The sequence below is a fragment of the Zootoca vivipara genome, chromosome 13, assembly GCF_963506605.1.
Source record: "Zootoca vivipara chromosome 13, rZooViv1.1, whole genome shotgun sequence".
In the NCBI taxonomy this organism is placed as follows: domain Eukaryota; kingdom Metazoa; phylum Chordata; class Lepidosauria; order Squamata; family Lacertidae; genus Zootoca; species Zootoca vivipara.
This window is the reverse complement of record NC_083288.1, coordinates 52,614,286-52,631,553: the sequence shown is the minus strand read 5'-3', so window position 1 is coordinate 52,631,553 and position 17,268 is coordinate 52,614,286. Positions and strand designations below refer to the sequence as shown.

The 17,268-nt window shown below is 46.9% G+C and overlaps 1 protein-coding gene across 1 annotated transcript; it reads right to left on the bottom strand.

The window, feature by feature from the left end:
- Positions 1-8,691: 8,691 nt before the first annotated feature.
- LOC118094177 (N-acetyllactosaminide beta-1,3-N-acetylglucosaminyltransferase 4-like) lies at positions 8,692-16,513 on the bottom strand. Its single transcript, XM_035134254.2, has 4 exons — positions 16,404-16,513; positions 15,672-15,727; positions 13,320-13,919; positions 8,692-11,425 (listed from the first exon to the last, which is right to left on the bottom strand). Exons 3-4 carry the CDS (start codon positions 13,900-13,902, stop codon positions 10,992-10,994), a joined length of 1,017 nt encoding a protein of 338 aa, XP_034990145.1. The 5' UTR covers positions 13,903-13,919; positions 15,672-15,727; positions 16,404-16,513; the 3' UTR covers positions 8,692-10,991.
- Between the last annotated feature and the right edge of the window lie 755 nt (positions 16,514-17,268).

The following is a 17,268-nucleotide window of genomic DNA, read 5'->3' as shown; positions in this document are numbered from 1 at the left end:
GGTCAAGAGGTTACGGAGAAACCTGATTTCCCCGAAAGCACGATTTCCAGGAAAACGAAACTTGCAGGCAACTTAAAGGAATTCGAAACAAGTTACCAGAAAACATTCCAGGAACCTGAAACTGCCACCCTCCCTTTTCCTTTATCTGCATCTGAAGGCCCAACTGGCGCTCAATATCTGGTCCTGAAATGCCCAACTGCCTTGTTGTCGCTTCCTCCTCCCTCCTTATCTGGGGCCTGAAGGTCTAACTGTCTTCCCTCTTTGTTCTCAAGTAGAAGTTACAGCAACAGTAAAAAATGCTTAGATCAGGGTTCCTAAGCTAAGGCCCGGGGGCCGGATCCGGCCCAATCGCCTTCTAAATCCGGCCCGCGGACGGTCCGGGAATCAGCGTGTTTTTACATGATTAGAATGTGTCCTTTTATTTAAAATTCATCTCTGGGTTATTTGTGGGGCATAGGAATTCGTTCAATTTTTTTTTTTCAAACTATCGTCCGGCCCCCCACAAGGTCTGAGGGACAGTGGACCGGCCCCCTGTTATCTGACCCCTGTTAGATACATAAAATGGCACAGACTGTTTGATACATTATAAAGGAATACTGTAAAGGAACTGTACTTTATAATACAGATATATGATATGAACAAAGCTTCAGTGTGGCATCTTGGAGGTGTCTGTTTGAACAAACAATAAACAATGAGATTAACTGAGCTTCTAATAAATACATGACTATATAGTAGCAAGGCTTTTATATGCATACTTAAAATATTGGACAGGAAATCGTCATATTGTACAGAATTCTTGAATAATAAACGCTCTATGTTATGGTGCTTCAGTGTGAGGTTTTGGAATCTGGATTTTGACAGAAATGGCAGCATATTCAGAAACTCCAGACACTTTTTTTATGATTTAGCATGCCTTTATGACTCATACAGCAGAACCGCCATTTCCAAGCCAAGACTGGCAAATCAGGAGAGTGTATTGTTAAATTATTGTATTTGTAAGACACATTTATGAATGAAAGGGAGAGGGGGAGAATTTAAGAATGCAATAAGAGTCAGGCTGCTGGATCATACCAAAAGGGGCCCATCTAGGTCAGCATTATCTTCTCACAGGCTGATCAGCAGGGGTGGACTTTGGTAATATTTTGTAATAGGGAGCCCTGCGCAAAGGCAAGATTTGGTACTCCCAAATGAATCATAGAATCATAGAGTTGGAAGAGACCACAAGGGCCATTCAGCCCAACCACCTGCCAAGCAGGAAACACCATCAAAGCATTCTTGACATATGTCTGTCAAGCCTCTGCTTAAAGACCTCCAAAGAAGGAGACTCCACCACACTCCTTGGTAGCAAATTCCACTGCCGAACAGCTCTTACTGTCAGGAAGTTCTTCCTAATGTTTAGGTGGAATCTTCTTTCTTGAAGTTTGAATCCATTGCTCCGTGTCCGCTTCTCTGGAGCAGCAGAAAACAACCTTTCTCCCTCCTCCATATGACATCCTTTCATATATTTGAACATGGCTATCATATCCCCCCTTAACCTTCTCTTCTCCAGGCTAAACATACCCAGCTCCCTAAGCCGTTCCTCATAAGGCATCGTTTCCAGGCCTTTGACCATTTTGGTTGCCCTCTTCTGGACATGTTCCAGCTTGTCAGTATCCTTCTTGAACTGTGGTGCCCAGAACTGGACACAGTACTCCAGGTGAGGTCTGACCAGAGCAGAATACAGTGGTACTATTACTTCCCTTGATCTAGACGCTATACAGACTCCTATTGATGCAGCCCAGAATTGCATTGGCTTTTTTAGCTGCTGCATCACACTGTTGACTCATGTCAAGTTTGTGGTCTACCAAGACTCCTAGATACTTTTCACATGTACTGCTCTCAAGCCATCCTGTATTTGTGACTTTCATTTTTTTTTGCCCAAGTGTAGTACTTTACATTTCTCCTTGTTAAAATTCATCTTGTTTGCTTTGGCCCAGTTGTCTAATCTGTTAAGGTCATTCTGAAGTGTGATCCTGTCCTCTGGGGTGTTAGCCACCCCTCCCAATTTGGTGTCATCTGCAAACTTGCTCAGGATGCCCTCAAGCCCATCATCCAAGTCATTGATAAAGATGTTAAATAAGACTGGGCCCAAGACAGAACCCTGTGGCACCCCACTATTTACTACTCTCCAGGATGAGGAGGAGCCATTGATGAGCACCCTTTGGGTTCGGTCAGTAAGCCAGTTAAAAATCCACTGAATGGTAGCATTGTCTACCTAGCCCAGATTTTACCAGCTTCTTTACAATAATATCATGGGGCACCTTGTCAAAGTCCTTGCTGAAATCAAGGTAGGCTACATCCATAGCTAGACAGCACCTTAAAAAGCAGAGACATCACCTTGCCGACAAAGGTCTGTATAGTTAAAGCTATGGTTTTCCCAGTAGTGATGTATGGAAGTGAGAGCTGGACCAGAAAGAAGGCTGATCGCCGAAGAATTGATGCTTTTGAATTATGGTGCTGGAGGAGACTCTTGAGAGTCCCATGGACTGCAAGAAGATCAAACCTCTCCATTCTGAAGGAAATCAGCCCCGAGTGCTCACTGGAAGGACAGATCGTGAAGCTGAGGCTCCAATACTTTGGCCACCTCGTGAGAAGAGAAGAATCCTTGGAAAAGACCCTGATGTTGGGAAAGATTGAGGGCACAAGGAGAAGGGGACGGCAGAGGACGAGATGGTTGGACAGTGTTCACGAAGCTACGAACATGAGTTTGACCAAACTGCGGGAGGCAGTGGAAGACAGGAGTGCCTGGCGTGCTATGGTAGGGCGTGTTGAATTTTTCATCTTTAAAAATCCTGATTTGAGGGGTGTTAAAAAGTTGTGGTATGATGAGGTAATTTGAAATCTATTTTGGTTCCTTGTAAATATTGAGGTCTTGCTTGGTAAATCTCTATGTGAAAATTTCCTACTTTTTAACATTTTTAAAATTTTCCTGTCATTTATAAACATATAGGTTATTCCCCAATTTTGATGAAAACAGATGTTGATAAGTGCCTAAAATTGATTACAAGATACAGTGGTACCTTGCAAGATGAAATTATTTTGTTCTGCAAGTCGCTCATCTTGCAAAGCACGGTTTAAATTTTTCCCAGTTTACCCGGTCTACCCATTTAGTTAATGCATTCCTATTTGTCTTGCGAAGCGCGGTCATAGGAAACTTTCTCTTGCGAGTCACCTCGCGCAACGCAAAACGCTTTCATCTTGAGAGTTTTTCGTTGCATGAGGCATTCGTCTTGTGGGGTACCACTGTATTGTAGTTGTCTTATATATGTATTGTAGTTATCTGTACTATTAATATTATACAACAGTATGTGATATCTTTTTTGCTTTCTACCACCAGTCCACCCACTGAGGTCGTTGGGGTTTCAAAGCCGAAATGCTCTGACAAGTAGATTTCTCATCTATCCGAGATAGACAGAGTGGGGTGGCATGAGGACATCTAACCAGCCCTAGCAATTGTCTTCTGTGTTGCATTGGAGACTGGGGGCTGGGATAATAAGCATTATGGTAACCCTTCTATCACAGTGATGGAAGGATGGAAATACTATATATTCTCCTGCTTCAGAACCATTAAATGAACAGAAGTCTTGACCTGCATGGAATATGGTTTCTCTAAGTCTGACACCATCTTTGTGAGGCCTTTAGATTCTACAGGAATAAAATTTTAACAGTGTACACTTCTTTTGAAGAGCATGGTCCAGGGGGCTTCTGCCAGTGGCTCTCCTACTCAGATGTGGGCCCTCAGAAGATACATGATCATGTGACACCAGCCCTTGAAGTTGTTAATTTATTATTCTTTTTTTACTATAATAGGATGTTATAAGATAAAGCAGGCATCCCCAAACTTCGGCCCTCCAGATGTTTTGGACTACAATCCCCATCATCCCTGATCATTGGTCCTGTTAGCTAGGGATCATGGGAGTTGTAGGCAAAACATCTGGAGGGCCGCAGTTTGGGGATGCCTAATATAAAGTAATGATATGTTGTTACAGCTGGAAACAAAATTCCTTTATATTTTCGCTTGTATAAAATGATTAAAAACTTTAACTTCGCTTCAAAATGCGAGTTTTCGGCTTTTTTTAAAGTGTATTTCAAACAGATCTCAATTTACCAAGCTAAACATCAACCAATCGTAAAAATAATTGCAGATTTGGATTCCTCATGTGCAATAACATACAGTATTTTTAGAACCCCTCATTGAGCAAATTAAAAAAAAAAATGTCCTTAAATGACACGCCCTAGTGCTATGGTCCATGGGGTCACGAAGAGTCGGACACGACTAAACGACTAAACAACAACATCCACAGCGTTCCCTTCCTCTACCAGGCTTGTAATTCTGTAAAAAAAAAAGAGATCAGATTAGTCTGGCATGACTTATTTTTCAGAAACCCATGCTGACTTTTAGTGATCACAGAGTTTCTTTCTAGGTGCTCACAGACCGTTTGCTTAAGGATCTGCTCTAGAATCTTTCCTGGTATTGATGTCAGGCTGACTGGGCGGTAATTGTTTGGGTCCTCTCTTTCAGTTTCCTCTCATCCAGTTCTCTCTTTTGTCGGAGTTTCGTCGGCATAATATACACATAGAGTTATTCTCTTTGACTTATTGCAAGAATTGCTTCGGGTATTGAGTAGTGTATGCTGTTATTATGTTGACCTTGTAAATATCATTTAACACTCTTCAGAATTAGAAGGTGTCGAATTTCTGTACATTACTGTTAATGAATTTTTGTAAGCCATATACAGTGGTACCTCGGTTTATGAACACAATTGGTTCCGGAAGTCTGTTCATAAACTGAAGCGTTCATAAACTGAAGCGAACTTTCCCATTGAAATAGTTACAGGTAGGTAGCCGTGTTGGTCTGAGTCAAAGCAAAGAAAAAAATTCCTTCAGTAGCACCTTAAAGACCAACTAAGTTTATATTTTGGTATGAGCTTTCGTGTGCATGCACACTTCTTCAGTATCTGAAGAAGTGTGCATGCACACGAAAGCTCATACCAAAATATAAACTTAGTTGGTCTTTAAGGTGCTACTGAAGGAATTTTTTTATTTTCCCATTGAAAGTAATGGAAAGTGAATTAATCCGTTCCAGATGGTCCACGGAGTAAGCGTTCATAAACTGAAGCAAACTTTCCCATTGAAAGTAATGGAAAGTGGATTAATCCGTTCCAGACGGGTCCGCGGAGTACTTAAACTGAAGCGTTCATAAACTGAAGCATGGGTGTAATTGGTTCCGGAAGTCTGTTCATAAACTGAAGCGTTCGTAAACTGAAGTGAACTTTCCCATTGAAAGTAATGGAAAATGAATTAATCCGTTCCAGATGGGTCCGCGGCGTTCATAAACCGAAAATTCATAAACCGAGGTGTTCATAAACCGAGGTTCCACTGTACTGTACGGAAATTGTGATCCACAAGAGCAGACATCTCCAAACTCGGCCCTCCAGATGTTTCGGGACTACAACTCCCATCATCCAAAGCTAACATGATGGGAACTGTAGTCCCAAAACATCTGGAGGGCCGAGTTTGGGGGTAGCTGGTCCAGAGTCATTCATTCTCATATACTTATGTGATATGCAAGACGTTCGGACACCAGCTCTGCTGCAGATTTGCTTAGGGCTTACTCCCAAAAATGTCCTGCGAGGCAAATAAACATATGCAAATAAAATCATATATGCCCGTCTCCAACGACCGTCGTTCCAAACAGGGCATTCCACAGGGCAGGCGCCACTACCACAAAGATTATTGTATTTCAACTTTGCGAATTGCTGACCCGTTAAATAACTGGGTGTGTTTGATTTTAAGAATGGCATGTTGCTTCTTCAAGCCAAGACTAATTCATCATCCATTGAACCGGTTGAAGGAACTGCAGACTGGGAGCGGCCGCCGAGACCACATAACACCAGTCCCAAAAGACCTACATTGGCTCCCAGTATGTTTCCGAGTACAATTCAAAGTGTTGGTGCTGACCTTGAAAGCCTTAAGCGGCCTCGGCCCAGTATACCTAAAGGAGCGTCTCCACCCCCATCGTTCAGCCCGGACACACAGGTCCAGCGTCGAGGGCCTTCTGGCGGTTCCCTCCCTGCGACAAGTGAGGTTGCAGGGAACCAGGCAGAGGGCCTTCTTGGTGGTGGCACCTGCCCTGTGGAACGCCCTCCCACCAGAACTCCCTCCTCCGTTTTTTCTTTTCCGAGGGGGCCCTATTCATCCCTGCGGCTTTGAAAGTGTATAGCATTAAAGTGTTGGCTACAATGGCCCATGCTGCCCCTTTATGGGCTGCTTTTGCAAATCTCTCACCTTTAGAGTCGCTTCAAAGCCAATTCTTACGCCGACTCTTAAAATTACCAACATGCGTAAGTAATGCTGCTATTCGTTTAGAAATGAAGATCCCTTCAGTTGAGTTAGTCTTATGGAGGCGAGTTTTGATTTACTGGATATCCCTGTGGCATAAACTCCCGAACCACTATCTTATTCAATGCATGTGGCGGGATGACTTCACAAATTTGTGGACCGGAAAAATCCATGCCAAATTGCTGTCCTATGAGATCTCTCCCTCTGAATTGCTCAAACTGGATCTAAATGCAGCAAAAAGGTGTATAAACCAAAGGTTGGATGATGCGGAGCTATACCAAAATTGTCTAGCTGGCGGGGGAGTCTGCTCACCGTTAAATATCGGCATAACCCCTATTTACCGTACTCCATCCTACTTAACAACGCTTACGGCCGCGTCTCATCGATATGCCTTCCTTAAAGCTACGTTCAATGTTTTTCCAACTAACGTGCTGAGACATAGATTTACTAAGGGCCAAGTCTCTTCAATGTGTGCTTGCGAAATGAAATCAACTGAATCTTTACACCATATTATGTTTATCTGCCCTATGTACAGTTTGGCTCGTGCGAGTATATTAAACTCCATAATCCAGCCTATGGCTGACAATCCAGTTGACCTTCAGCTAGCTTGGGTTCTTCAAGATGTGGACCCTTATATTACTCTACAGGTTGCTAAATTCCTAACAGCCGTCCTCTCGTACAAGAGACGGAATGGAATGTTAGCTGATTATTGATAGTTATAAGAATTTTTTTAAAATGACATCAGATATTGATTTTATTTTAGCGCCTAAATTTTTAATCTTAATCTTAAACCTTCAAGATATGTTTTTTGAATTGTTAATATTTGTCCTTGTGAGCTGTGAATTGTGTTATATTACCTGTGGTTTGTATGAGTCCGCGGTTTTTATTTGATTTGTTTTGTTGTGTTGTGTTTTATGATGGGCGTACAGCCGAATAAACATCTTTGCTTGCCTCCCACCAGATGTCAAGGAAATAAACAACTCTCTGACTTTTAGAAGACATCTGAAGGGAGCCCTGATTAGGGAAGTTTTAAATGTTTTGTTCTGTTTTTAGTGTTCTGTTGGGAGCCACCCAGAGTGGCTGGGGAAACCCAGCCAGATGGGTGGGGTATTAATAATAAAATTAGTGTTACTATTATGAATCAGAAGCAGAACCAGATAAAGGAGAAGGCAGATCCATTGAACCTGCTTGGCAGGGGTGTTTCCTGCTTGGCAGGGGGTTGGACTGGATGGCCCTTGTAGTCTCTTCCAACTCTATGTTTCTAAGATTCTAACCCCCCCTGCAATGCGGGGATCACAGCTAAACAGTCCCTGACAGGTAGTTAACCAACCTCAGCTCTTGAATTCTGGAAGTCCCCAAGAAGACACCTTTCGCCAACCTCATGCCCTCCAGCTGTTTTGGACTTGCAACTCCCAACTGGAGGGCACCAGGTTGGCAAAGGGTGTCCTAAGGACGGCCCCACAGACTCCGAGACGTTTTGTTTTCAGGGTGCTCAAAGAGAGGCACACCTCTCCTCCTTGCATGTTGAAGGTGTGGAGTAGAGCCCTTCTCCCGGACGCCACACCTGCCGAAATTCCTTATCCCGTGTCACAAACGTTGATGGGCTCCCCCCCCCCCGCTGCCACGCAGGAATCTCACCTGAACTCAATGCAGAGTTAACCTGCAGAACTCACTCCCATGGAAGGCAATGGGGGCTGCTAAGCTAGTCGCCTTTAAAATAATCATAGAAGTCACTTTTCCAGAGTTTTCCCCAGAGGTTAAAATCCATATTGTGTCCTATATCTATTGTCCAGTGTGTCAATGAGGCTTTAGAATCATAGAATCGTAGAGTTGGAAGAGACCACAAGGGCCATCCAGTCCAACCCCCTGCCAAGCAGGAAACACCATCAAAGCATTCCTGACAGATGGCTGTCAAGCCTCTGCTTAAAGACCTCCAAAGAAGGAGACTCCACCACACTCCTTGGCAGCAAATTCCACTGCCAAACAGCTCTTACTGTCAGGAAGTTCTTCCTAAAGTTTAGGTAGAATCTTCTTTCTTGTAGTTTGAATCCATTGCTCCGTGTCCGCTTCTCTGGAGCAGCAGAAAACAACTTTTCTCCCTCCTCTATATGACATCCTTTTATATATTTGAACATGGCTATCATATCACCCCTTAACCTTCTCTTCTCCAGGCTAAACATACCCAGCTCCCTAAGCCGTTCCTCATAAGGCATCGTTTCCAGGCCTTGGACCATTTTGGTTGCCCTCTTCTGGACACGTTCCAGCTTGTCAGTATCCTTCCTGAACTGTGGTGCCCAGAACTGGACACAGTACTCCAGGTGAGGTCTGACCAGAGCAGAATACAGTGGTACTATTACTTCCCTCGATCTAGACGCTATACTCCTATTGATGCAGCCCAGAATTGCATTGGCTTTTTTCTTTTTCTACTTTTCCTTCTTTTCCCCTGTCCAGATTCGTGGACAGGGCTACAGGTGGCCAGTTGCCACGGTGTGTGCGGGTTTCCCATTGGGGCAACAATGCTGGACTGGATGGGCCCAATTTGGCCCGATCCTGCAGCCAAGCTCTTCTTATGCTCCTGCCTCTCTCGGCTCACCACCCCTGCTTGGTGCTTTCTCCTGAAGGGCCCCAACCCCAACTCTGGGATCACGATCACCTTCGCGGCTGCCACATCATCCGTCAGCAGCTGTCAGGTCGGACCAGTTTGCCTTTGCTTACAGGACACAGCAGAGTACAATTCTGCAAAATATATTTGTTTTCGGGGTGGGGTTGAAAGAAACAGTTTGGAATTTATTGGGTTTCCTGGCAATGTCGAGACTTGCCTGGACTCGCTCTGTTTGCACACAGAAACAGAGAACCGTAGAGTTTGCAGGGCCCCCCAGGGGTCATCCAGTCCAACCCCTTGCAATGCAGGAACCTCGGCTAAAGCATCCATGGCAGATGGCCACCCAACCTCTGCTTAGAAACCTCCAAGGAAGGAGAGTCTGCCACCATCTTTTTTCTTTTTTTAAAAAAAATTAATTTATTATACCTAATTATTACAAAACACATACAAAACACCCGCAAAATCTTACGAATTAACACATACATACACACTCATTACTTATAAACACATTTTTCATTTTAATAAGAAAGGAAAGATAGAAAAAAGAAAGAAAAGAAAGAAGAAACAAAACAAAGTAAAAAGAAGGAAAGGTAGAAAAAGAAAAGAAAAAAAAGGAGCAAATTAAAGAAAGAAATAAGAAAAGAGGATTTCCTCTGATCCTGAATTATATGTTTTGGTCTTACCCAGTCAGTCAACTTTGCTAAGTCTAAATATTCACATAATTTAATCAACCGTTCCTCATTAGTCGGAATGCAATTCTCTTTCCAATGTTGAGCCATCAACACTCTCGCTGCAGTTGTTGCGTATAGAAAGATGTTAACTTTCTCACTTGGGATGCCTCTGTTCAAAATTCCTAGTAAGTAAGATCCAGGTCTTTTACTGTGTGCTGTTTTTATCAATTTTTAAATTTCGTCATGTATCATATTCCAATATTTCTTTATCTGCCACCATCTGACGAAGACTGTCCCCCCCCCTTTCCAACAGCTCTTACCATCAGAAAGGAGCTCTGTGCCAGAGGGCAAACAGGTGGCCGGTAGCTAGAAGGACAAAAGCCAGCGCCAGGCCTGATTTCTGCTGGGATGCAAGGCTATGGCTATGGGAGAAGCAAGGCCGTTTTGGGGTGTGAATGCTGTTGAGCCCCTCCATCGTAGGCTCAGGTTGTTATATATGTATGCAAAGAAATTGTTTATCCTAAAGACACCAACGTCTCTGCTGTCTGCCCCTCGTTCCCTGAAAACTGAACCCTGGCGAAGTACCAAAAACCCCTAGAGCAGGCATCCCCAAACTTTTCGGCCCTCCAGATGTTTTGGACTACAATTCCCATCTTCCCTGACCATTGGTCCTGCTAGCTAGGGATCATGGGAGTTGTAGGCCAAAACATCTGGAGGGCCGCAGTTTGGGGATGCCTGGCCTAGAGTCTTGCACCTCTCAGAGATTGGGATAACTCAATGCACTCGAGAGATATGTATCTTTCCATATGCATAAAAATGTAATGTCGTCGTCACGCTCCTGTCAGCGCAGTCGCCAGTTCGGCCACGCGTGAAAACATCAACCTTCCCCTTGTAACTTTCATATTCTCCAGGTGTATTCAGAATGGGAGAATGGGTTCAGGGCATCTGTTCCGTGCCCGAAGATTGAGCAAAAGTTCGGATTCCTGTCGCCCACGAGCAACTGGAGGCTGTCTATGGCAGCCTCCCCCCAACACGGGGCAATGTTTTGGGCTGTGCGCAGGGCCCACCTGCACACACACTGCGCTGTTCCCAGGGGAGGTGGGAATGTGCTTTGCACGTAGGGTGTGCAACTTTGCACAATCTAGTCTGCGCAGGTGCTCCTGAGGAGCAGGGCAATGGCCAGGCGGATCCTTTCTGCTGTCTGAGGGTGTCTCGGCGAGCCTCTGCGAGATGTCCGATGCCCCTGGGAGCAGGCAGTCTAGCTCGGGAACGCAAGGGAGGCTGGCCCCCCTCTGCCTTCCGCCCCAGGGGCTCAGGCACAGACCAGCCTCCGCCACTCAGCTGACCCGGAGTTCCTGCCACACTTCCTCCATCCTTTCCGTCGAGATCCCGTGCACCGTCAGGGCCTCCCGGTACAACGCGATGTCGTCCTTGGGGATGCCCCAAACTTTGAAGCGCTTGTCGTGGCGGTGGGGGATCCCGGCGGCCAGAGTTAGGAACGCCATGTAGACGTCGTCGAGGGGGAAGACGGGGAGCTCCAGGGAGGCCTGGTGCAGGGCGGGGATGAGGGGGCCCGGCACCACGAAGCCCCCTCCAGAGGCAAAGTTGGGGTAGTATCGCTGCGGGTAGAGTGCAGTGGAGACGCCGTACTTCCCGACCCGCATCACGGCCGAGTGGAGCTGGATGTTCCCGTGGATGAAGCGGGAGGCGTTGGGGGTCTGAGCCAGGTACTCAGCCAGCGCCGGCAGGTTCACAAAGAGGTCATCGTCCCCTGGATAACCAACACAAAAGTGCTTTAGTAGCGGAGGGCCCCCCCTCCACTTTTCCCAGGCCCCGTAAACTCATCCCCAGTGGCCATCTTGATGGGCAAATGCAGGTCAAAGCAAATCTACGCACCACCTCGTTTTTTGTTTTGTTTTGTTTCGTTTTAACATTCAAGGTCCCATGAGCACATCCCACAAACGCAGGGCGATATCTCGTTTTCAACGGCATGATATATCACCAGCTAAACATGGTGTCATGCCAATATACCACAATGTCTGAAATAAGGATGGAGCTAGATAGGCACGGAGGTCCAGCTCCGAGGGCCTTCTGGCGGTTCCCTCCCTGCGGGAAGTGAGGTTACAGGGAACCAGGCAGAGGGCCTTCTCGGTGGTGGCGCCCTCCCTGTGGAACACCCCTCCCATGAAATGTCAAGGAAATAATAATAATAATAATAATAATAATAATAATAATAATAATAATAATAATTTATTTATACCCTGCCCATCTGGCTGGGTTTCCCAAGCCACTTTGGGCGGCTTCCAACCGAATATTAAAAACAGTACAGCATCAAACATTAAAAACTTCCCTAAACAGGGCCGCCTTTAGTTGTCTTCTAAAAGTAAAATAGTTACTTATTGCCTTGACATCTGCTGGGAGGGCGTTCCACAGGACGGGTGCCACTACCGAGAAGGCCCTCTGTCTGGTTCCCTGCAACTTGACTTCTCGCAACGAGCGAAATAAACAACTATCTGACTTTTAGAAGACACCTGAAGGGAAGTTTTTTATGTTTGATCTTTTACCATGTTTTTAATTAAAAGACGCCTGCTTCTTGGGAGAAAAGCAATGACAAACCTAGACAGCATCTTAAAAAGCAGAGACATCACCTTGCCTACAAAGGTCCGTATAGTTAAAGCTATGGTTTTCCCAGTAGTGATGTATGGAAGTGAGAGCGGGACCATAAAGAAGGCTGATCGCCGAAGAATTGATGCTTTTGAATTATGGTGCTGGAGGAGACTCTTGAGAGTCCCATGGACTGCAAGAAGATCAAACCTATCCATTCTGAAGGAAATCAGCCCTGAGTGCTCACTGGAAGGACAGATCCTGAAGCTGAGGCTCCAATACTTTGGCCACATCATGAGAAGAGAAGACTCCCTGGAAAAGACCCTGATGTTGGGAAAGATGGAGGGCACTAGGAGAAGGGGACGACAGAGGACGAGATGGTTGGACAGTGTTCTCGAAGCTACAAACATGAGTCTGACCAAACTGCGGGAGGCAGTGGAAGACAGGAGTGCCTCGTGTGCTATGGTCCATGGGGTCACGAAGAGTTGGACACGACTAAACAACTAAACAACAACAATGTTCTGTCGGGAGCTGCCCAGAGTGGCTGGGGAAACCCAACCAGATGGGCTGGGTATAAATAAATAAGAATTATTATTATTATTATTATTATTCCTGCATTGTGGTTTTTGCATAGCACACACGCACAGACAGACACATCATGACTTGCAATGATTATTGGTCGCCCTCCTCTGCACACCTTCCAGCTTGTCAACATCCTTCTTAAATTGTGCTGTCCAGAACTGGACACAGGATTCCCAGGCGTGGTCTGACCAAGCCAGAATATAGCGGAACGATTGCTTCCCTTGATCGGGACACTATTATTTCTGTCGATGCAGCCTAGAATAGCATTAGCCTTTTTTGCTGCTGCATCACACTGTGGGCTCACGTTCAGCTTTTGTGGTCCACCAAGACCCTTAGATCGTCTTCACATGTACACTGCTAGTAAGCCGGGTGTCCCCCATCCTATCTTCGTGCACCTGCTTCTTCCTGCCTAAAAGAGCTAGGCCTCCTTCCTGGCACATCTGCCCGGCACCTTTGGCCCCAGCCAGCCCATGACGTACCTTTGAAGATGTAGGCCACACCCGGGCAGCTGGTGTGCACCCATTGCAGGAAGCAGCGTTCCTTCAGGGAGAGGTTGTGGTGCGACTCTGTGAAATCCCACATCAGGATGTCCCCGAACTCATCGTTCTCCTCCATCGCCAGGTTCATCTGCTTCTGGCTGGGCGACATGGCCATCAGGAACACGTGCCGAAGCCGGAAGCCCCCTACCTCCCTCGGCCGCGCCCAGGTGCGCCGCAGGGCCGCCCTCCTTGTGCTGGACCCTGGGTGGGACTTGATGGCCAGGAGAAGCAGCGGGGCGGCGGAGGCCTCCCGGCACCAGCCCTGCTCGCAGGTGAGCTCCCGGCACTGATATCGCTGCAGTTCAGGGAAGAGGTCGTTGTAGATGTCCAGGTTGAGGTGGTAGGTGAAGGTGCCGTCGCTCAGGGTGGTGCCGTTGGCGAGCGCCGGGGGCTGGAAGGTGGCGCAGCAGGGACAGGGCTCGGGGACCCACTGGGGCTCCATGCGGGCGAGGTGCCAATGCAAGGCAGCGAGGGTCAGGACGCCCCCAAGAATCACCGTGCAGAGCAGGTGGGTCCTCCGCATTCTGAGGCGGGGAAAACCTGTCCGGAAGAAAGAGGAGGAGGCAGGTCAGCTGGTGGGGACTGAGGACGCTTTTGCGCCCCCTAAGGAATCAGGCCCTTACTCAAATCCTATTTGCGTTCAAACGTTTTTACAGCATCCTGCAAACATTTCCCAATCCCCTTCAAGATACCACTCTTTCCGACCTCTAATTTTTACACGTCAAACTTGCCGTTTCTACATGTTCCATCAATATCAGCTGCTTTAGTAGGTACCACGCCGTTGCGACATTTTTGTGCTTATAATAGTCACGCTGCCATGGATGTGTAAAGAAAGGGAATTGTCGGGGAGAGGGGTTGGAGTTGGGTTTAGGGGGGGTGAGATATCTGCTTCAGTTATCCCTAGTAAGAAAAAAGTAAAAAAAAAAAAAAAGCTTCCGGTCTTTTGGGGTAAGTTGCCTTAAATGTATATTTTTCAACTCGTTATAATAATAATAATAATTTATTATTTATACCCCGCCCATCTGGCCGGGTTCCCCCGGCCACTCTGGGCGGCTTCCAAGAAACAGAAATTCTAAAATACAAACCACCTGTCCCTTTCGCTCTCTGCCCTCCTTCGTGCGGAGGGACGGTTGAACTCCGGAACTCCCTGCCACAAGATGCTGTGGCTTCAAAAGAGGGTTGGGTGAATTCGCAGAGGAAGAGAGGGCCATTGGTGGCTACTAGATAGGATGACTCTCTTCTGCCTCCACAGTCAGAGGGAGCGATGTTTTTATGAACGCCAATTTCTGGAAATGCTTTTATGAACGCCAGTTTCTGGGAATCGCAGGAGGGGAGGGTTCCTTAAATGGAGGCCCATTAGGGAGGTGTATAGCGTTATTACAGTATACAGTATATTTATTTATACCCTGCCTTTCCCCCCCTGATGGGCAGGAAGCTTTAAGACACAAACAGGAACAGGCTAAAAATATGGGGTAAATCTGTCATTAAAAGACAATTAAACCTTGATAGAATTAAAACCAGTGCTATTTTTTATTTATTTAAAAAAATATGTTTAGGGGTACTCTCGTTTACTGAAATACTGCCCCTCAATGAAGCCAAACTTAGATTCACAAAATGTTTAGGAGTATGCGTCCCCTATGCATCCCCCCCAGGAAAAAAAAAGCACCGATTAAAACTATATTCGTACATAAATTCTGTTTAAAACATACCAATAATTACAGTAAAAGCAGACCATCCTGTTCTCAATGGGGCAAAAAAATATATGCCTGCAATCAGGATTCGAACACAAGACTGCTCTCCCCTCCTGCGGTTTCCAGCAGCTGGCATTTGGAAGCATCGGCAGAGGCAGAGCACAGCCATCCTGGCTAGTAGCCGTCGATTGCCCTCTCCTCCTCCATGAATTGGTCCAGTCCTCTTTCAAAGCCATCTAAGTTCGTGGCCCTCGTTGCCTCATGTGGCAAGGAGTTCCGCAGTTCAATTGCGCGCTGTGTGCCGAGGAGCCGAGGGTTTGCTCTGCTTTGACAGAGCTCACTCACTGGCTCCTGCAGCACACAGAAGAGCTGGGTTGTTGCATGTTGTCTCATTTACCCGGGGAAGCCCTCGCCATGCAGAGTTCAAAAGCAGATCAAACTCCCTCGGAAGGTGATGGACCTCTCCTTCATTTTTTATCAGAGGCTGGGTGGCCTCCTGTCAGGGTTTCTCCAGCTGCGATCCCTGCGTTGCAGGGGGTCAAGCTGGATGACCTCCAGGGGACCCATGCAAGCCTACGATTCTGTGAAAGTTGGAGCTTACCGAGGAGAGGCGTTGAGGAGGGAGCAGGTGTTCTCTTCGCTGCCGTCCGTTTTTGACTAAAAGGCTGTCATGGGAGGGAGAAGAGACTTAAAAACAACAATTACTCAGAACGGTGCTATCCCATTGCGAGAAAGGACGTAAATCTCAAAGAGGCAGGAAGTCTCGGCGCCTGGAGTTGGACCAGTCTGACGACAGTGGATATTACAATGTACGCACAGCAAAGCAAGGAGCCGTTTCTTCTGTGCAATCTGGGCGCCTTGGACAAACTCCAGCTGGAGTCCTGTGTCCAGTTCTGGGCACCCCAGTTCAAGAAAGATACGGACAAGCTGGAACGTGTCCAGAAGAGGGCAACCAAAATGGTCAAAGGCCTGGAAACGATGCCTCATGAGGAACGGCTTAGGGAGCTGGGTTTATATATCCGAAAGGCTTCCCCATGGGAGAGGGAGGAAGCCTGCTTTCCTGCTGCTCCTGAGGGGAGGATGCGAACCAACGGATTCAAATCGCGAGAAAGGAGATTCCGACTAAACATCAGGAAGAACTCTCTGGTGCCAAAAGAGCTGTTTCCCGGAAGAACAGACCCCCTCAGAAGGCGGCGGTCTCTCCTTCATTGGAGGTTTTTAAGCAGAGGCTTGTCAGTGATTCTTAGCTGAGATTCCTGCATTGCAGCAGGGGGTTGGGCTGGATGACCCTTGGGGGTCCCTATCGGCTCTGCAGTTTTAGGATTCTACTCACAGTGAGTTGAAGGGGTGAGCCTGGCTGCCGTCGTCTTCCTCCTCCTCCTCTTCTTCCTCTTCCTCCGTCTTGGCGTCCCCCTTGTAGAAGAAGAAGACAGCAGGGAGGAAGGTGGGGGGGAAAGAGAACAAGGATGAGTTAGCTCAGCTGCCCATTCCTGAGTCTGGCGCCACCTCCTGGTGGCCTCCTTGCCTTCTGCCCTACCAGTCCCTCCCAGGTGAGCAGGGTCCACCAGGCCTGCCTGCTACTGCTTCCAAGCACCGGTGACTTCCCCGGAAAGCACGGTAGCAGCACAAGATCTTTTTGCAAAGGCTCTGTTTACCCAAGGCCCTTGCATATTTCCTTGAGGTGCTTTATCTGAACTCCAGTGTGCAAATACGGAGCTTTCTTAGCCTTGTCTGTTTGCTAAAAGCAACTTAATGAGATTCTGGAAAGGGTCCAAGGAAGTGAGCTGTATAATGCAATAATACGATTTGCAATTCTCTCTCCCTTGCCCTTCCTTTGGCGGGGAGATGACCGGGAAATGGCTGCAGGATGGAGAGCGAACGTTGCCTTAAAGGTTAAAGGTAAAGAACCCCTGGAAGTCTATAACACCCAACCCCCCCCCCCTGCAATGCAGAAATCTTTCGCTCCGTGTGGGTCTCGAACCCGCGAAGCTGAGATGGAGAATCTCACGCTCTACCGATTGAAAGGAGCGGACACGGAGCAATGGATTCAAACTTCAAGAAAGAAGATTCCACCTCAACATTAGGAAGAACTTCCTGACAGTAAGAGCTGTTCGGCAGTGGAATTTGCTGCTAAGGAGTGTGGTGGCGTCTCCTTCTTTGGAGGTCTTTAAGCAGAGGCTTGACAGGCATATGTCAAG

Bases quoted from the DNA above. Each gene is read 5' to 3' on its own strand.
- LOC118094177 (XM_035134254.2), bottom strand. From the start codon at position 13,902: ATGCGGAGGACCCACCTGCTCTGCACGGTGATTCTTGGGGGCGTCCTG. The intron at 11,426-13,319 runs GTACGTCATGGG...TTGGTTATCCAG, and splicing joins TGTGGCCTACATCTTCAAAG to GGGACGATGACCTCTTTGTG.